Source organism: Phlebotomus papatasi, chromosome 1 (genome assembly GCF_024763615.1).
Source record: "Phlebotomus papatasi isolate M1 chromosome 1, Ppap_2.1, whole genome shotgun sequence".
Taxonomy (NCBI): Eukaryota; Metazoa; Arthropoda; class Insecta; order Diptera; family Psychodidae; genus Phlebotomus; species Phlebotomus papatasi.
This window is the reverse complement of record NC_077222.1, coordinates 34349998-34371744: the sequence shown is the minus strand read 5'-3', so window position 1 is coordinate 34371744 and position 21747 is coordinate 34349998. Positions and strand designations below refer to the sequence as shown.

The 21747-nt window shown below is 33.7% G+C and overlaps 2 protein-coding genes across 2 annotated transcripts in view; one reads left to right on the top strand and one right to left on the bottom strand.

Annotated features, from left to right (window-relative positions):
* LOC129798903 (uncharacterized) overlaps positions 1-3974 on the bottom strand; it is a 75638-nt gene extending 71664 nt beyond the window's left edge. Inside the window, exon 1 of the mRNA XM_055842388.1 lies at positions 2921-3974. Within this exon, the coding sequence (XP_055698363.1) occupies positions 2921-2957 (37 nt within the window). The 5' untranslated portion in view covers positions 2958-3974. The remainder of the gene's footprint in view (positions 1-2920) is intronic.
* LOC129798899 (coiled-coil domain-containing protein 174) overlaps positions 1-21726 on the top strand; it is a 102710-nt gene extending 80984 nt beyond the window's left edge. Inside the window, exon 4 of the mRNA XM_055842383.1 lies at positions 20795-21726. Within this exon, the coding sequence (XP_055698358.1) occupies positions 20795-21660 (866 nt within the window). The 3' untranslated portion in view covers positions 21661-21726. The remainder of the gene's footprint in view (positions 1-20794) is intronic.
* Positions 21727-21747: the final 21 nt, after the last annotated feature.

Here is a 21747-nt window from a genome sequence, read left to right as displayed (position 1 = left end):
CCAACAACTGAGTAGTTATACTATAATTTATTTTTCGCATTATTTGTAAAGGTTTAATTTTTTCCACACAAAAATAAACTAGTATAGGAATAGGAAGAGATAATGACCAGCGCACAATAACTCTTGTTTGTAAACATGTTTTCAAAATTTCCCATGAGTATGAGCGAGATGACTATAGATCTATGTTTCATTCACTCTCATTGAAATGTCAAAAACATGTTTACTAAACAAAAGTTATTGTGCGTTTTGCATAATGTCCAACGCACAATACCTTTTGTTTTGTAAACATGTTTTTGACATTTGAAAGAGAGTGAGTGAGATCTAGATCTAGTCATTTCGTTCACTCTCATAGGAAATTGTGAAAACATATTTACAAACAAGAATTATTGTGCGCTGGGCATAATTCTAGGAAAAATATTATAAAAATATAAATATTTTCATAATAAATATATATATTTATTATTTTCCATTTAAAGTTGCTTTAAAGTTTTAGGAAAAAAAACGTTTTCTTTTAAATTTAATAGTTCTGGCACATTTTTTCAATTTAGTGAAATTCAATCGATCGCAATTTTACCTCTTATTCTTTTAAATCGAAATCCGTAAAACGAAAATTGGAATTGAAATTCGAATCGAAATTGTAATTTCAATTTTTTTTTTATGAAAAGAGACATTTTTGTCTGATTTCAGTTTGAAAAAGTAAGAGATAATATTTCAATCGACTGAATTTCATTAAATCGTAAAATTGTGTCAGCACCATAAGAATTTAGTGGAAAAAGTGTAAATTCAACAAGAAAAACCCTTTCATTTGGAAAAAGAAGATTCTGAACTAAGTATAATTTATTTTGATTTCCATTATAAAATTTTTTTGGTATTCAATAAAAAAAAGAAAAAAGACTCTCCTAGATAATATCCACTTTTGGTGAGGTCGTCGAAGACCGGAAGTTGATATCTCTTACCGCTTGACCCACTAACCGTGTCACAAACTTTCGAACAAATAAAAAATATTTTTGATTTTTTTTTTAGAAAGATACATTAATTACGGATACTGTATTGACTTTTGACCGATTGAAGTCGAATTGAAAATTTCAAGATCTTTCAAAAAATCTATATTTAAGTAAACCGGTTGAAAATAGGCCTTTCAAAGTGGTTAAACTTTGATCTTCGAAAATTCGATATCGAAAGGGTATTCAAACATAAGTGTCCAAGGACGAAATATTCGCCTTGACTACCTCTAAAATATATTCGAAAATGAAAAAAAACAGAAGGAGTCGTTTTCGAAATAAACCAAATTACATTGATTTTAGGGTAAGAGACTGTCCTAGATAATGTTGACTTACGGGGGGGGGGGGGGGTCGTCAAACACCAAAAGTCGACATCTTTTGCCGTTTCGCCTCTAGCCGTGTCACAAGTTGAAAAAAAGTGATTTATATAACTGCTCTCTCTTTGAGTTCGAACAGTAAAACGGATTATTTCAATTAGTTTCTTATTAAATGTCATATAGGGTAAGTGTGCCAAATTCCGGCATAGTTGCATGCAAGCGTCAAAGCCTCAAGTTAGATATGTAATATTTTAAATACAAATTGATTTTTTTTATTCTTTCTTCTGAAAGAGTGTTGCTTGGAACCTTTTGGATTCTGGATAGATTCTGGATAAATGAGTCGGCCACTCGTATGGTTCACTATACATGCCAATTAGCCGATCAATGAGATTAATCGTCAGTAATCTGCCAATTTGTGGGATTGATCATTGCCGATCAGCTGATCTGTTACCTACGCAGTTGACTTGTTGACCGTAATTTGTTCGTCTATGACTCTTACACAATTTCTTAATCTCTTGAAACACGTCCTCAAGGGTAAAGTACATATAATGTCATAATCCGGAGACAGCCAAAATCCCGAACGCTAAAATCCTCAAAGGACCAAAATTCCGAAAGCCAAAATCGCAAATGTTCAAAATCCTGAAAGGGATAAAATTATAAATACGGAGGATAATGTGTGGGATAATTTCCCAACACACAAAAAATATGACATTTTTAAGAATTCGGTATTTTGGTTTTCGGGATGGCCCATTCGATTCGGAATTTTGACTTTCGGGATTTTAGTTTTCGGGATCTTGACCGGAACCCGTCATAATCATCCCCGCTATTCCCTAAAAGTACCTATAATCTCTGTTCAAGAAAAAAGTTTTATTCCTCTATGCGACTGTTCTTCTATAGAATAGTGTGGTTTTTTGGATTTTAATATCTATTTCAAAAATTTTTCTCTAAAATAGAAATGAAAAATTGTATGTAATTTCTTTCAAAAAAAAAAATAGGAGTGTTTTTAGATATTATATAATATATTACTTTTAGAGCAAATAAAAATGTTTGGTTATCGTGGTACATTTTGGTCGTAAATAGTAGGAAATAGAGAAAATTCATCTGGTGGTTTCCCATAATCATTGTCGTTAAAACAAAAATTATTCATTCTATTTCATCTAGTAAAAGTTTATTTTATTTGAATGTACAAATTCAATCAAAATATGTCATAAATATTACATGGTATTGTACTATAATGGTTGAACACAGCTTCAAGTCTTTTAAATTTTCCAACTTTTTGGATATTTACCCAATAAATAAATTAGAGTTTAAAATTTCTGTTCAGGATCAAATTTATTCATACTCATTATAGTCTGAAGTTTCAGAGAGTTTATATTAGTTTGTACTTTCAGTGCTTTCACATTTTCAATGAGTAGTTAACCCCTTGTTATGCACATTCCTCTCACTTGCAAATCATGCCCAATTGCTTGAACGATATTTCGAGAATAGAATTGAAAACTAAATGAAAACTTCACAATTGCATTGTTGAGGAAAAAAAGTGTTCAGAATTTTCATGAGTTGCAAAATCAATAGGTAAATTTAATAAAGCAATTTTAAATTTACCGGTTAAGACAAAAAGCACCGGAATCAAATGCTTCATTTTGGATGTTTTATTTTCTGTGCTGATTCCTCTGGCAATCTGGACTAATCCTCCGTTCCAAGTCACAATTTGGAATGTTTTCAAATTATAGAGAAAAAAATATATATATGCTCTCTCAGGTAATCTATGCTTTATTTTCTCTGGTGGTGTCGTGTTCCGGAACTTTATTGTGCAAGTTATATTTATATTGGTGTTCTCACTCTTCAACCAAACACTTCAAATACACCGTGTGAATTTTTTTCGCGTGAATCTGCGGAAAAAAATCAATTTACAAATCACTTTCTCACTTTTGTGTGTTAGCTTCTGCCACTTGGTGAAATTTATTAATGCTTTCAGTATAGAGAGGTTTCTTTTTTTTTCCAAGAAGGGGATGTTTTGAGATCTTTCTCTTTCAAATCTCAACGAAAGTAACACACAAAATCTTTTTAATAGTTAATTGCTTAGGATCACGTAACACTTGCCTCACATAACTACTACCACTCATCAATTAAAATTAAACTATCGCACTCTTAATTTCCATCACACCAATAATTTCTGCTATCAGTGCTTGAGTCCACTTGATAATTTTGCTCTGGAAGTAATTAACTTCCACAGAAATGGGTAGAGTCTCTTGGACTTTTACTTATAGCTAGACACTTGATATCACTACAAGCACTTTTCGCGTGTTTTCTACACTTTTCTGTGAATGAACTTTTTATAGATGTTCTTCAGCATACACTTAAGATGTTTTTTTTAATACTCTTCCTGAATAGAATTTCGATTTTATTTTACTTTTTCCCTATATCCATCCTGTAAGGAAGAGGACGTTGGCTTGCGAAATTTTATATGGGATTGAGAATTGCTTTATATATTTTTGCCTCTCTCTAGATTAATATTTTATTCATGTTAAAATTGTTGGAAAATCAATTCACCACACATCACAATTCACGTCCGCCCGTCTGACGGTGTGATAATCGCGTGCGAGAGTTTGGAACTCCTCCTCGTAGGTCCGTTCTCATGTACGTTCAGAAAGCGACTAGTGTTGTGCTTGGTGGAGAACTCCGACCAGACACACCACAATTCATTTTCAGTTCAAACGAGCCACAGAGAGACGCCGCGTTCCACTGGTTGATTACGGCTTAATACACTCCGTGACGTGGGCCACAAGAGGTGGATGGTTGAGGAAAGGTATGGAGATGAGATAGTCCCATTGATTTGATGATTTGTGCATCAAATAAACACCGATGCTTATCGGATATTATTGGGATGTTGAAATGCGCAGGAGGGACAAAGTGAGAGATGAACATATAAATTTGTGGTTTACCTAAACTCTCCTAGAAATCCAAAACTATCTATATATACATATTTAGTCCCGACAGACAACACTTTACCTGACTGACTGAATTCTGGATTGGGTAAAACCACAAATTGGGGATTCCAAACCGATACCCACCTTAAGATGTGTCCCAGAGACACATATGTCTCTTCAACGAGAAAATCAATTTATTATACCGGTGTACAATCCCATAACTCCTCAACATCTCATATAGAGAATCGTTCTCAAAAGCCCCCCAATCTGTTTCTCAATTTTCTATAAGGCCTATATAAGGGATTGGGAAATGGGGCTTCCTGACTTGAATTTTTGATGTGACTTTTCCCTGTATACGACATGAGAGAAATTTTCGTAAGGCATTAGGGAAATCCCAAAATCACAATCAGCTATTCTCTAAGATAGTCATCTGATAAAACACCCCATCAATTTATAAATACTATCCACGCATATTTATCTTTAGCAAATAACAGATAGTGAATGTTTACCTTTCCCCCATTTAATTACATAACCATCAGAAACTGGCAAACGGTTGGGTTTTCGCACTGTTTTGAACCTAATTTGTGAGCAAATACTTCGTCAACAAATTAATAATTGACTTTTGGGCATGTATACCTGCATATCATTTTAACTCCAATTATGATGCATTCATCCATATTAATTTACGAGCAAGTGATACCTAATGGAATGTTACCTATCGTACCTATCTGTGCAGAATGCGTTCATCGTGCAACTAACGATGAGAACTTTATTTATTTGAATTTTTTCAATCGATCTTTTATTGCATTCTGCACAAAGTTTCTGAAACAGGTGATTATTGAATTGCGTGCACGATTTCTAATAGCATTTAAACCGGCGTTCTATCGCTTTATTCAATTAAAAACCTGTTTTTAATACACTTCATTTCGTTTCAGCAATTGAATTATATATTTAAGATATATTTATTGTATAAAAATAAACAACTTAAAATATTATTTAATAATCGGGGTCGCGGGCCCAAGACCTTAAGGTTAGCGCCCACGCTTGTCGATCCTCCGCCTCTAGGAATATCTCCGTGGTCGATCCCAAGGCGGACCAAAACAAGATCCTGAATTTGTTTCAGTTACATTGTTCCATTATGGGTCTGCCCCGTGGTCAAGGTTCCTTCACAAAACCATGCATAGCTGTTCTAAGGAACCTTTTTTTTTGTATATAGTATTCTCTATGTAAATTTTTATTATCTCTCAAACGTCTAAAACACAATAATTTAGTATAAAACATTTAGAATATGAATAAACAATACTGACAATATTTCTTTAATTTTTTAATGTACATTGAACTTGACTTCCTTAAAAAATATTATTTACAAAGAATAATCGACATCAAGTAAACTCTTATAGACCCTAAATTGAATAGGCTAATTAGAGGGCCAAAACTGGTTGAGATCAGTTCAAAATTCTCAGGCACTTAAACACATTTCAATTGTCTTCTTTCAAGTGTTTTTGGACCTTTAACTTTGTGAAAATCATTAAAGTGAATAATTTGAGGTCATTGGGAAGGATATTAGAATTTGACCGAAATTAGAGTTTTGAAATATAAGATTCTTTTAGATGGATAAAGAGGAAAAGAAGATCACGAAGAGGTGCAAGCCTTAAACTAGAGAGTACTCCTTTGTGGATTTTTTTGCCATTTAAAACAGTATAGAAACCTATAATATTCCAATTAGGGGAAGGTTTTGCACCTTCGTAAAGTTGCAGCTTCGTAAAAGTTGATTTTTTTCCAAGTTACTAAATGAATTTCATCCATGGACATATAATCTAAAAGCTAGTCCTAAATCTCACATTTCCTGACAAACTTGGAAGCCTAGGCCTTTTTTCCTGGGTCCAAAAGGCAAAAATAAAAAATGGGCCTAAAATCGTAATTCTGATGTGTAATGTTTTATGTATTTTTTCACACTACAAGTGTCTTTTCGAAAAAGCAACTATTCTAAGTTATAGAGGGTTTATTAGGGTTAATATTTACCGTGAAAATCTTTTGCTGGAATGGGGTCGTTTTTGTGGGTGGAGGAGAATTCATAAAAATTACCACCCTTGCAGCTTCGTAAAAACATCTGTCAAAATTATTGACCACCGAATTTGAAATTGGGCTACACTGTGCACGCCGCTCTGGATATTTAACCCATCCAGAGGATCCACTACTGAATAAATTCACAAGAAAATTGGGATATTAAACAATTTTCACTAAAATCTCGAAGGAAAACACGCACTTCCCCAACAAAATGAGACTTCATCAGATGTTTTTATTTCACTTCTGTCAAATTAAACATTAAGCCTGAATTTGCTTATGGTAGGTGTGATTCTTTCGTTGCCCATGCGGTGCGTTTTGAAATTTTTTCCTCCAATTTGCTTTATTTTCAAACGGAATTTTTCATATTTTACTTTAAATTAATCACTGGTAATTCTAAGAATCACTGATGTTCAAAAAATGTTCTGTAAGACAAATTCGAGACGTTGGAGAAAAAACAAGGATTACAATAGGTGTGATAACTACTTTTTGATTTGTGCAGTGATGAAACTAGACTGCGTATGGTAAGATGTGATTCTTTAATTGCCACTTTGATGTATTTTGAGTATTTCTCATTCAATTTTCCTTGTTTTAAAGTGGAACTTCCCACATTTCACTTTAAATTGGTGGCTGGTCATTTTCGAAATCAGTTACGTCCGAAATATGTTCTGTAAGACCCATTGAAGATATTAGAGAAAATCTGATGATTACAATAGGTGTGATTATGAGAGAATCATACCTAACCAAGCTTTTAACTGACTGTCAGAATGCAGGGAAAAAATGGTTTTCCGAGTGTCAAAAAACATGTGTTAGAAAAATAGCTTAAAATTGATTTTTAATGCGTGATACCTCCTACGAATGGTGAAAACAAGTTGATGAAAGTTCCATTTAAGTAGTAATGCCCAAATTTTTGTGTCCGGTGTAATATTTTCGGGGAAAATGAGGCTTACAGAGGTGGAAAAAAGTGGTACGAAACTGAGTTAACCAGGGAATATTCGTAAAAAATGCCGCTACATTTTAATTTTCCTGTAGAGGAAAATTCAAAGACTTTCAGGAATGTTGTGAGGCAGAATTATAAACCCAATAAGTAAGAGATTTTTTGACACAGTGATATAATTGATTCGGTGTGTGTGGCATTCAATAAAAAATCTTAAATCTTGGACTCCTTTTTTAATACGAACCTTCAAAACCTTCCCCTAGAGCTTAAATTTTTGGATTAGCGAACCTAAAATTATCATTGAATTTCTTGACATTGTAAGTGCAATATAAATTGTGGCTATTATTAAAATTATTCGGTGCAATATTGTATAAAAGTACCAGAGTGGATTAAACTGACAAAAATAATAAATTTTAGTTTTTATTGCGCTTTTGGATAGTGCCAAAGAGTGTCAGAATGCGAATATCAGACGGTAGTATGTCTTTAATATGCTATTTGGGTTAATTTGCTGATTGTGTACCACAACGCAACAAATTTACAGTTTTTTTCGCAACAGGGTCTTATAATAGTTCGTTGTTTAGATTTAGTTTCTCATTAAGAACTTGGTTCTTGGTCACCTTTTTCACATTTTTCTTTTTGTACAGTAGAACCTCGCTATAGGCCATCGCTCTATAGTCCACAATTTATCGACCGTTGATTTCAAACACTGATTTTAAGTTAGGTTATGTTTTTTAGTACGCGACATGCAATGTTGTCATAATAATGTTAATATTTTTGGCAAACTTTATTGAGTAGTTGTGATAATTTTGATCCATAATGAAGAGAGCGAGGACAAGTACCACAATCGCAAAGAAAGTGGAAGCCGTCGAGCAATTTCAACACTAAAAGTCGTTGATAATTTTGAAAAATTACATGGACTATAGTGCGATCCAAGTGTCAAATCTGGAACCAAATATGGCCTATAGCGAGGTTCTACTGTAGTTCGAGGTGAAATTTTATCGTACATACCTCCAGTTGTTAGCAAACATACGAAACAAACCCCTCAATTCTGAGATAAGCTTTAAGTATTAAATATTGAACCCGCCCTTTAAAGGCTGGTTTATATAGTATCTGATAAAGGTATGCAATTTTAAAGCATCAAATTTCTTTAAGGCTTAAAGTTGTACAAATTTCACAGTAATTAAGCTGAAGCGGAATTATTGAACTCCTTTAAGAGTGCTTTAAGAGGATCTTTTAAACCTTTTAATTTAAGTTAGGAAAATTTTAAGCCAAGATTTTAATAGACAAATCCGACAAAGAATTATTAGCCTTTAATTTAAATTGGTATAAATCTTTTATTTTGAGATTAAATATTTAAGATCAATCTATAAGCTTTCGTTGTCTTACAACATTGGGGACACAATATGATTACCTAGTGCCCGTTGCAAAGGTAATAAGTTCAACGATGGATTACAATTTACAAATTTCTTAATTTAGACAAATTTCCGTAAAACTATTTATAATTGAAAATTGGAATTATCCCAAAAAGAAATAAGTAGATAAAATAAACCCTGACCTCACCAAATAAATATTGGTTCATCTAATTAAATTGAGATTAGTTGGTTTGATTGATTGAAAAAACTGTGATGGTCAGAATAAAAATTTTTCAACTCATAAATCCCACAAAGTGTTTGATCCATCTGCTTCAACCTATAAAACCATAATTTTTTCATATTGACTTCACTATAATAATTTCGTGTGAGCGACATTGAAATATTTACATATAAACCTGTAAAGCTAATAAAAATTTCTTGATGGTAATGATAATTATCAATGTATTTATCTTATCTTATTTAAACATTTCCGATAGCACAGAAAATTCTACTATAAGCGTATATGCAATGCGAAAAATCATACAAACACTGTTTTCATTTCTTATTCTCTCTATATGACATAAAACTGTAATATATGGGTTTAAGCACCGCAAATGAGCGTTTATTAAGACTGACTCACACTGAAGACAGCCATTAATTTGTAATATCGGGTTTAATTTATTAATTAATTCACTATGTGCCTGAATAATATCTGTATGTGCTGTATCAACTTATGGTTAGACGCGCAAATTAAAAATATTGACTTCTTTTATTTGCTTAATCTTTAAAGTAAATAGTAAATTTTATCGTGTATGCTTTTGAGTGATTCAGTGTCCATCAGGCGGGTTTGCTACTTTATGCTTCATTTGAATATTTAAATAATTACTTTTTAGCGGAGTTTTTTTTTTCTTTATTGAGACACGTAATAGATATTTTTGAATTACAGAACACAGAGTAATAAAGTTTCAGGGCAAGTGTCCACAAGTCAGTTTTTTTTAAAAATATTTTTCTCAGATTGTTATTCGATGGTGAATATCCTGAGGATATTTTGTAAGATGTACTAGTTATGCATTTACTCTGAGAAATTATAAAGGGTTGTTTGTTTTCTATGAGTTTGTCCTAGATTATCCTCCCTTTCAGGACAACATTGTCAATTTTTTTTGTAGTCGTCCCTTTAGCCTTCAGGGAGCTTTTGTGACAATTCGTACATTCTCACTACTAGTAGAAAAATTCTCAAGAGAGAAGAGGGAATAGAATTCTTTTCGACTTTATTTTGTCTCTCATACAAACACTGCGACGTATTTTTGGGAAGATAAAAACATTTGGATCCGCTTTTATTTTTGCTTGAATGGTATTTCAGTGAAAAAAAAAGAATATGCATTTCTTTGCATGTGCAATATAGAATCAACATTCATTCACTATTCCAATATATACTAGGTCAATCAGATAGTGTTGAATAATTTTATAAAATGTGGTTTTAGTATACGCTAATATGAACTATTATTCTTGGCTAGTTTCATCTGTCATTAAGACTTCTAATAAATTTGAGAGGAATTTCTGTCAAAAATTGCTTTTTTGAAGGAAATCGTATTGTATAGAGCGCGTGGCCTATTTGACACATGTCAACCCAGTCGACGGCCACAACCCACCAATCCTAATCCTACATTCCTTTGACACGCCCAACCCCTACCATCCTTATGGGTGCTGAAAGGTTGCTTTGGGGCTTTTATTGTTAGGTAAATGTCCTCATTCTTCAGTGAGTGAGCATCAGTCGCCGTGGACGTTTCACTTTTATGAAGTGAAAAATAGGTGGCACCTTCAGTTCTCCAATTTCCCTCTAAGTTTGTATTTTTTTAATTTAGGTGAGCCCCATCTGGGCTTACAGTATATTTTGAGAAAAATCTTTATCGGATCATAACTTATTTAAATTAGTTCATAGTCGGTTTTAGATTAAGAATTGTCAAGAAAGCTTGATTTAACTCCATTTTGAGGATATGAGCCTGAATTAAAATGGCAAAAATCATTTTTTGATTGGCTAAATCAATAGATAAAATAACTAAGAATATAATCACAAAAATTTTAGAAGCCAATTAGGAGTGTTTTCGAAGATACAGAGACCACACAGAAAAAAATATTTTGTAAAATTGTTCGTAAATGCTTGTGAAATCCTATGGAGAACCTACGAATTGCTCGTGAATCATATAACCCACAAAGAAGTCCATAAAATTTTGTACTTTTTCACAAACATTGTTCGTAAAATGATCATTTGACGAACATTTTTTGTACTTTTACAACCACTTGTTCGTAAGTTCGTAAACACACAAAAAATGTTCGCAAAATTTTGTCATTTGTATTTGTTCCTAAATTTTTGCCAGATAAACAAAAATTTACGAACAAATACCAACAAATGACAAAATTGTATGAACATTTTTTGTGTGTTTATGAACATTTACGAACAAATGTGTGTAAAAGTACAAAAAATGTTCGTCAAATGATTATTTTACGAACAATGTTTATTGAAAAAGTACAAAATTTTACAAACTTGTTTATGGGTTATACGATTCGCGAGCATTTCGTAAGTCTGCCATACGATTTCACAAACATTTACGAACAATTTTACAAAATATTTTTTTCTGTGCAAGGACCGCCAAGTAAATTTGCATGCGTTTGAGCGAATATCAAAAATTTATAAGCAAGTGAAAAGAAGTTCTGATTTCAAAACTTTCTCAAGTTTCTCTAAATTTAAATGTGAAATAAAATTGAAAATTATTTTAATTTTTCTTCATAGAAAAATTAAAAGATGCACATTTCTCGCTAATTAGGGAGTGCTGCAATGAGGCGCTCTAGTGAAGTACTTTAGACAGCCATTTTGTAATTTTTTTTCGAAAAAATAAGGACTTGATCGTGTCCTTCTCGTTTAAAAAAAATCTCGTAAAACCAAAAAAAGAACCTTTTTTGGTTTCCTAATTTAGGCTCCTCCCTAATGCATTGTTAATTCAGTATGAATATAGACAAATTTGGAAAATAAAAAAAAATTGCCCCCCCCCCCATGAGCGAAATTCGTTCCTACGCCCCTGATAATATCTAATACTGTTTGCCCCATAGCCCGGTAACAAGTTGAAAAAAACTGATTATAGGGAGAAGTGGGGTACCTTTGAATTGGGGCAACTTTGAAATTGGGCTTTTTTCTCTTATTTTTAAAGGGAATTAAGCCCTATCATAATGTATTTTAACTTCATAAATGGTTTGTGGACCTAAATTATATCATCATCATGGCAAGGTCCAGTTTCATTAAAAAAAAAAAAAAACAATAGGGAATAACACTATTAAACTCTTTAAGGACGAGAAGGTCAAAAATTGGGGGTTAGAAAAAAAATTTCAGACTTTTTACAGCAAAACACAACTTTAGAAGGACGTAGGAAAAATTTAATTTTTGGGTCACCGGTGACCCAATCGTCCTTAAAGGGTTAAAACTTTCCAAATTCAAGGGTCCCAAGTTCTCCTATATATTGCTGTCTCTTTGAATTCGAGCAGTAAAATAAAACCGAAAAAAATCTTGTTACCTTGTTTCGTTTATACCTGATTTTTTTGATCCACCTAGTACTTCCTCAACCAAGGGAATCCTTTTCTAGTTCATACGATTTTCCTTCCTCGGTATTGTGCAGAATGCTATTCACTTTGAGTGGGTTGCAAAATATTATCTCATTCATGTGGGAATTGGTAGGAATACTGTTTAGCACCCCCCAAGAACAATGCAAAATCCGCACCATAGATGCTCAGGAGAGAATTTTCATTGAGAATTGTTCCAATGTAATTAATTTAAGGAGCGCAAAGGATTGTGGGAAAATAGGAAAGGATTTTCCACGCCACAAGTTAAAGCCACATTGTTACAGGAAAGAATAGCGCGGAAATTGAAGCAATTGCTCGTGTGAATTTTCTAGGGAGGAAATAGGGATTTCCTCCTTGATCAAATCTCTACTTGTGTCTCTAAATCTCATATTGGCACAGTTTCTGCAAAATCGTGACTGGTATTTATTTTATGGATTATTAAGATGAAAAAACAAATGACTTGGAACAATTTATTTCATGATTTTTTAATTCACTTTTTTATGCAATAAATTTATGCACTTCTTCATTAAATAATTTTTAATAATAATAATTTTTCTCATTTAATTTGGTATTTTGTAAAAAGTAAGCTCTGGGCATACCATTCTTTCCGAGTATTTGAATATTTTAACAATTTTTCTCTCCATATGCAGAGAGTTTTTCGTCTATTTTCGCGCATTAATAATTTTTATTTTGTCACATTTTTTCTCCAAAGTGCCAAATGAATGCATAAAAGCGTGAAAAAATGGCATTTGTCGAGAATGAAATACATATTTTCTTCTATATAGTTGCATGGACCAAAAAAATGAACTAAAAATTATTCTAGAGAGAAAATTATGGTGTGAAGAGAGAGGGGGATGTAAAAGTCATAAAAATTGCTATAGTAGAAAAAGTTGAGATTTGTGGAACAACACGTTGGAAAAATGATGCTTCAAGCTGTTGGTGATGAATTTATTGTTTATGGGATCACAGACAGAGAGTCATTAGCATCAATTGCATCTTTCCTCATTTTCATCCGACAACTATGGAGATTTATTTATGAAATTTGACGAGTGTTGTTTGTGGTGATTAGAGATTTGGGTGAAGGTCCTCATCTAATTTTCACTCCCACATACAATTCTATGCAACTTCTCTTTTACATCCCGCCCAAAAGGCAGTTGGAGTGAAATTGAGCATTTCGGAGTACGAGTCGTCCCAAAATATGACTTCTGTTTCGGAATTCCAGGGGCTGTTCTAATAGACAATAGTGATAATCAATCAATGTGCTAAATTGACATACTCTCCAAGACCTAATGCATCAATTTAACTCTTTCTAATGCATTTTCTAACATTTTCTAATGCCCTGACATTCCTCTGCAGCCTCCATGATAATAATAAGGGTTCTGAAATAAAGGGTCAAATAATTCGTCACTTCTATCAACAAATATCATACGGTGTAAATACAAATTTTGTCTCATTGATTTTAATCTACGAAAGGTTATAACAAAATAATTACAATGTATTCGTAAAAAACTTTTGATAAGGAGAAGTGGGGCAACATTGAAAATTCTATTTTTCGCATATTACTAAAGGAGCTCTGCTTTAACGTAATTTAATTTAGATAGACAATACAATTGTGGATTCAAAATTGGATTATGGGAAGTCGAACTTCCTCATGCGAAAAAATTATGTTTTCAATGCAGCTTCAGTTCAATTTTAGCCCGACCTCCACGTACGTAGTCAGGTGTCATAGCCCAGAACGCTTTTACCACAAGATCCTTACAAAACAATTTTAATTCTTCACACAAAACATCATAAAATGTTGTTTTATTTTACAATTTCATTTTTTTCATGGGGCTCTCAATATGTGCAAAGCACTGGCTTTTAAGTGTCATTAGCTCAATCTGAGGTCGTGCTGAAACATAAATGTTAAAAGCTGTAATACATACAAGTCAACGCATTAAACGACAAATTAAAAGTTAATTTAAGGCAACAAGACTTGAGAAAAACGATAAAAAAGGGAAGCCTAGATTTAAAACAGTTAAAGTAGTTAATAAGTAAGGATAAAGGAAATAGAGAAAAAGTAAATGTGAAAAATAATAATAATAAAACATAAAAATGTATTTTTTTATATAGGGGAGGCCGGGATAGATTAACCACCAAATGAGATTTTTAATTGCGTATAATTGGACACTAAAAATAAATTCATTAAAATGATGGATTTTTATTCCAATATTTGATGAATAATGAATTCTATCTAAATATTTGTTCTTTTTGGAAGATTTTAACACTAAATACGTTAAATTTTGAATATGATTTGAGTTGAAATTGCTTTGTTGAAAATTCAGTGTGAGCAATTGCTTACGAGAAATATGACAGAACTTCGTGTTTACTTCAGTCTTATTTAGCTGTGATGAAGTACTAACAATGTTTCTTCACTTTTCTCTAGTGATATTATTGGGTATTCATTATATATTGTGTTGATTCACGTTAGTGGTGATTTGTACATTCGACCTGAAGTGAAATTTGCCTTGTGAATTAGATTTTTCGTGTGAAAAATGGGAAATTTTTTAAAACATTTACCAGTGAGGTGATACTCCTTATTTTGGACAGGTGTTTTTCTCTGGAAATTTCGTGAACTTTTAGCTTTTGTGATGACTAGGTTGGACAAATGCCTGGAGAAACAAAGGAGCATCATCTCTACGAACGAGATGTAGCGAGAAATGCCTTGAAAGGCCCCGGAAAGGCCACGGAATGCGCGAATCAGCACGTATTTGGAGTACCGAAGTCAACTCACTTTAATGAATGATATGGAAAGTTTCCGGGCTTCTTGTGACATTCTACGTTACCCTTACATGAACAGGAAGAGGACTTGGTTAGATTGGTTCATGAAATGAAGAACAATGAGCATCCTGTTGAGACGGATTATCTGTCCAAATTTACAGCCAAGTTGTCCAAAATCCTAGTCAAATTCACCTCTACATATCAATTCATTTTTAAACGTATTAAGACTAATTTTAGTCTTAACAAAGACAATAAACCCTTGCCAAGTTTCTAAACAGCCCTTCTGAAAAGAGAGTAACAAAAAAAGTCAATTGGTATTGAAAATATCGCACTTCAAACTTGCAACATCGATGCTTATAAGCAGACTGAAATTATGAGCCCTTACCCTATATATTTAAAACACAGAGTGGTTTTCTCAATATTCCTTCGCAGGCAAACTATAAGATACCACTGTCCAATACTATACGTGGCTAATCTTCCCCGGTCTCCCCTATAGCTAGACGTACTTGTTTGATTTTTTTAAAGCTGCATTGTTAAATCGTATTGTTGGATCAAATCAAAAGCTCGATTTTACTGCTCGAACTCCAGAGGAAGAACAGTATTATAATCCCTCGATTTTGAGTTATTTAATAATATTCGACTGCTCAGAAAGAGGCCGTATTTTGGTAGTATTTTAGAAATCTGAAGTTTCGAGTTTTGTGACATCACGCTGTTTGTCCGTCTGTCCGTCAGGCCGTTACCACGCTTAGAAGCCAAACGGTAAGAGATAGACTTGGGATTGGGACCTAAGGGGCCCCCCATAAGTCGGCCCTGCGATCAAAACCATATTTTTAGGATTGCTCGAAAATCCTTTCATCCTTCATCCCGAAATTTCTTTCATTTTTGGATATGTTTAAATCGGTGACAGCCAAAATCCCATTTCGTTCTTATACGAAAAACACATTGAATCATTTCTAATAACATACTAATAACGGTTTATCAAAGTCAAAGTTAAAAAACGCTCTATAGAGAGCGTGTTGATGAATTAATTAATTTTAATTTTATATAATTCAAAATTGATATGAGGGAAAAGTGTGTCAGATTTGAATTAAGACAGCTTTAAAATTGAGCATTTTTTCTCCCATTTTTAAATGGAATTGAGCCCTATCATCTTTCAATTCAGCTTCACAATTGGTTTGAAAGTTAATATTCCCTGTTAGCTGATGAGTTAACCTCGTAGTCGAAGGGTACATTTTTTTAAATGAAATTTTGATTTTTGGAAAAATTTTATAAAAAAATACAGCTTTTGGCTATTTCACATCACGTTTTGTCTTGTAAAATAAATTGTAATCAAAGTAAAATAATTCTACCGTTCGAGTAGGCGTTTAACTCAAACTGACAGGAAATATTTAGTTTAGTTTTAGTTTATTTTGGTACAGTTCCTCTAGTTATTTTTAGTCTGAGGGGGTCCGTGGTGCAACTGATAAGAGCGCTCGGCTCCTATACGGTGTGACCCCTGGCTCGACTGTCATAGTTATGAGTTCGAGTCCCGCCCGGTGCAAATGATTGAAGCGTCTGAATGGACATTTTTCACGAAACATTATAAACTGAATAAGAAACCTGTAAACTGAACAATCTACAAAATGGCAATAAAAGCTCGGTTACATCGAAATAAATAAAATAAATATTTTTAGTCTGCACGACCCACATAACCCCTTAAGTCCATTTAAGCCTATTTTCCCAACTTCACAAACTGAATATTTTGTAGATAGGTTCATCTTTCTAGGCACGGTAACAGTACCGCCGAAGTACGAACCTTTTCATCTTCCATACTGTTCGTAGTTTATTACTTCAAAAAGTAAAGAGACGACAATATTTTAAATAAAGTTTGAAGTGCTATTAAACTTTGAATTACTCTACATATCGTTGTTGAGTCATACAACGTGCACAATTTCCTTCAGTCACAATTTTTAGAGAATACTAAAAGCATTCAGTATCTCAGTAATGGACAATTTATGAAATAGTTTTCTTTTTTTTCTTGAGAAATATCAGAATTTTGTAACTGTGATAGCAACGATGGTTCTTATTTAAAATTCTTGAAGAGTTTTCCCATTTGGAGGGATTGGTGGAAAGAGTTATAATATTCCCTTTTACAGTTTGTCAGCAGAGTTCGCGACGGTTTTCTCTCTAAAATCAGAGTAGAGGGAGAGGATGTCTGTGCAAGAAGGAAAATCACTCTTTTGAAGTTGTAAAGAATGAAAGAAAAATACTGTGAAAAACTCATATTCTTTCCATTTTTGGAGGTGGGAGGACAACTAAAAGAAACTGAGCGCAGTTTCCAAAAGTTTTTCCACTTCAACGTCATTTTCGCGTGGTCCATTTCTAAAAAAGTATATTTCGCCAACACCCACAGTGAGTCCCTTGGTCTCCAGATAGTCTCTATCTCCTCTATCTTTAAGTGGGCAAAAGAGATTTTCGTGCAGACTCAATAGAATTCACAGTCATCCCATTAATATTTCTCCTTTCTCTATTTCCCACCATAATTTAACTTCTTATTCCCATTTTCTCAACTGAATCCCAAAATAGCTGAGATTTTTCTATATCTTTTGAAAGTTTAAATGGGAAAATTGAGAATGTGATTTTTCACTCAGAATTGTAAGCCCCATAGGGTCAAGTTTAGTATGTCTTTTTCTTGTTTGAGGCCAGTTGGAGTTGTCTACCAAAATTCAAACAATGAAAATTCAACTGCAATTAATTCTTGTTGTAAAATTTTAAAGACTTGTCACACCGGAATATATTTCTCAGTTTAAAGATGAAAGAGTCTTTATCTGAAATCTTACTGTTGAATGATGTTAAAGACTTACAAAGCTGAAGCATATGGAGCAACAATGGTGATGAACAGTGCTGAGATTTTGATACAAAAAGAACAATTTGTTGAACATAAATTTTACGATGATGATGATTTACGAGATTGATTTCTTATTATATCAGAGGATTATCTTGTGCTAGGTTTCAGGTAGGGGAAGGCTTTCATGTTTGCACATACTCTGGCTTCGATCCCTTCATATTTTAATGCTCGAACTCAAAGAAAGAGCAGTTATTTAATCGACTTTTTTCTGAACTTGTCACCGCTCTGGAGCTTAAATGGTAAGAGATATCAACTTCCGGTCTTCGGTGATCCCCAGTAAAAAAAGAAAACCCTCCATTCCCTCCAAATCATGTTTTTTGCTTTATTTCGGAAACGACTCCTACGATTTCTTTTATCTTTGGATATATTTTGGAGGTAGCCCAGGTGAGCATTTCGTCCAAACAACTATTACTTAACAGAATCGTCATCTTGAATTTTTGAAGATTAAATTTTAACCAGTCTAGAGGGTCTACTTTTCAACCGATTTGGTTTAATTTGGATTTTTTAGTAAGGTCTTGAAATTTCCAACTCGTCTGAATCAATCTTCATTGGTAGTGAATCGGTAAAGTAACCGTAAATGTCTTACAGTAGAGCCCCGCTATAGGCCATATTTAGTTCCAGATTTGACACTTGGGTCGCACTATAGTCCATGTCATTTTTTTAAATTATCAACGACTTTTAGTATTGAAATTGCTCGACGGCTTCCACTTTCTTTGCGATTGTGGTACTGTCCTCACTCTCTTCATTATGGATCACAATGTTCATAACTAGGGTAAATTAAGCCAATTCAAAACCTACTCCAAATGGAAATTTTTCGCTACTCGAAATGGAAACGTCATTATTTTCATGATAAATACAACACTAAATTATTATATTTATATATTTTCTATACCACAGTTTCATTACTTAGTTAATTTTGCTCCAAATAAAGCGAAAACCCAATCATATTCAAAAATTTTAATTTGGTAATTTCTCAGAAAAATTAAAAATGTATCTTTTCACCATGGAATTTTTCATCGATCGACCATATTTTCTAATGAAAAACACAATAAAGTGACTGTTGTTTATTCGTTTTGTTTAAAATTAATGTCATATTTCTAGCTAATTTTAGTTAAATTAAGTACTAATCTTTATTATTAACGGTACGTGGTTTTCAAATGAAATAATTACCTATTTCGTGAACAAAAAGGGTTTTTCTGAAGTGTCTGCAATTGCTTCAATAGGAAACCCCGGAAATATAATTTTTTGGAGAGATTTTGTTATTGCCTCAGATGGGAAAGGAGAAAAGATCGGGAATAAGAACAAATCCTGCACTCTAGAACAACTCAACAAGGTTTTGGAATCTTTCGTCGCGGTTTCAGTTTTACTGTTTATCTCCAATTAGAAAGTTTCTCTTGTCTCCATTTGAATTAATATGTTTCCAATAGAAACATTTTACACTCGCGTATTTATCTTGTATTTAAGAAGTTTTGAAATTATATCTGATGAATTTTCACTAAACAGTAACATTCTAGAAGAATCACGGAGCAAATTTATGTAATTCTCTTCAGAAAAAATGTGAACTTAATGTGTTGAATCTTCTGTCAAAGTTAAAGCGTCTGGAAATGGTTTTGAATTAGGACATTTACCCTATACTCAATAAAGTTTGCAAAAATAATATTAAAATAATTATGAAAACATTGCATTTCGCGTACTAGAAAACTTAACCTAACTTAAAATCAGTGTTTTGAAATCAACGGTCAATAAATTGTGGACTATAGAGCGATGGTCTATAGCGGGGTTCTACTGTATCTTTTTTCGGAAATGCTTTTTTTTTGTTCGTAAACTTGTAATCTAATTAGAAGCCAAACGGTGAGAGATACGAACTTCCGGTCTCCGGTGCCCCCCCCCATGAGTCGCTCCAATGATCATTATTATGATTTTTATTTGTCCTGCATCCCCTCCAACCCCTCCAAATCCATGTTTTTTTTGTTTTTTTTTCGAAAAAAAACTACGATTTCTTTTACTTTTGGATGTTTTGGAGGTGATGCGTCCAAATATACGTAGGACTTTAAAAAAATTGCCATCTTGAATTTTTGAAAGCCAAGGTCTAGAGACGATCTAGAGGGCCCAGTTTCCAATTGATTTAGTTAAATTTGGAGTTTTTGGAAAGGTTTTGAAATCAGTAAGTATGCTTGTAAATCATGCCAGAATATTCTCTAGAACCTAGAATGATCATTAGTTTACCAATTTTTGATTTTGAAATCATTTTCTGATTTATTAATCATAAGTAAGTACCCTCCCTTCGAACGTTCATGCCTTCCAATAATGTGAATACCTTTCACTTTTCCTAACAGACTTACACAAAATTATTAATAATTGATAATAAGCTAACTAATATTTAAAAGAAATCTGTAAGTATCTCAGGAAGGCTGAAAGAAAATTTGCATTATTCGAAGGCATGAACGTTCGAAGGGAGAGTACATTCCCCTAGACCAGTAGTGGAAAGTGCTCACCCTTCGAACGTTCATGCCTTCGAATAATGTGAATTTTCTTTTAGCTTTCTTAATTACACATTTCTATTAAATATTAGTTGGCTTATCATCAATTGTTGATAATTCCGTGATAATTTATTGTTAATCTCTTACGAAAAACAAAAGAAATTCACATTGTTCTCGAAGGCATGAACCTTCGAAGGGAGAGCACTTTCCCCTAAGTACCAAAAGACCATGCGAAAAAATAATTCACGGAGGGCTCTGCGTCGTGAGTTCGAGCATTCCGCAAAGCTTCAGTAAATGTGTGACTTAATTAATTTCCGAAGTCAGAGTGTATGCGAAACCTGAAAGCCTTCTCCTAAAAAACATGAACCTCAAAAGAATCATTGGAAATCTCTCTGGACCTGAGAATGATTTAATTTTCTCATTTTATAACGCAATTTAATTTGTATTCTCTTCTTTTCAGAGGCAAGAACTCATGGTGTTGGCTACTACCAATTCTCCACGGATGAAGAGGAGCGAGCGAAGCAGCAGAAGGAACTCGAGATTCAGCGTCTAGCAACGCTGTCTGCCCAGAAAGAGAGAGATGAACAACGAAAGGCACGCGATAAAATAATCAAGGAGCGTGTGAGAGCTGCAAAGAATCGTCAGAGAGCTCGACTTGGACTGCCACCTCTGGATCCGGAAGAGGAGGAGAAAGCTGAAGAGGAAAATGAGGAGATCATCAAGAAGCGGCAAGAGGAGGAGGAAGTGAAGCGAAGGAAGGAGGAGGAAGAGAAAATCAAAGAATCAGAGAGACAGCAATATGTCAGACCGTGGGATAAGGACAAGATTCCAGAAGATGAACCAAAGGAGTGGGAATACAAGCAAGAACGTGAACCTATGAGTCAGGAGCAATGGGTGGAGTTGAAGCGACAGGAAAGACCGCAGGAATTTGCTCCAATTGTCGTAGAAGGTCCTAGCTATGGAAATGTTCCTTCGCAGCCGGACTATCAGAGTGATGAGTATGTCGAGGAGAGCAAACAATTGTTCTTTACGTCAAAGAAGAAGCCACAGCAGTTCAAGAAGAGAAATTACATTGCTGAACCACCTTCTGTGCCCATTCGAAATGAGCTCAGTGATGACAGCGATGATGGCGGCAAACAAAAGGGGACTGAAATTGCTCCTCCAGCAACATATGAGTATTATGGTCCGAGTTCCAGCAAGCAATCTCGTCCGGGGATGTCACAGCTCGATCTTGAGCGTTCCATTGAGGCAGGACTGAAATTTCTCAGGGATCAAAGTAGCAAGGGTGGGAATAAAAACAAGTGGGCAGCTAATTCTGATTACTGATTGGAAAGACAAGGATTAATCCTATTAATTCAATAAATTTTGAAATAAAGATAAAAACGATAAAAACACAAGGTTACATCCGTTAAA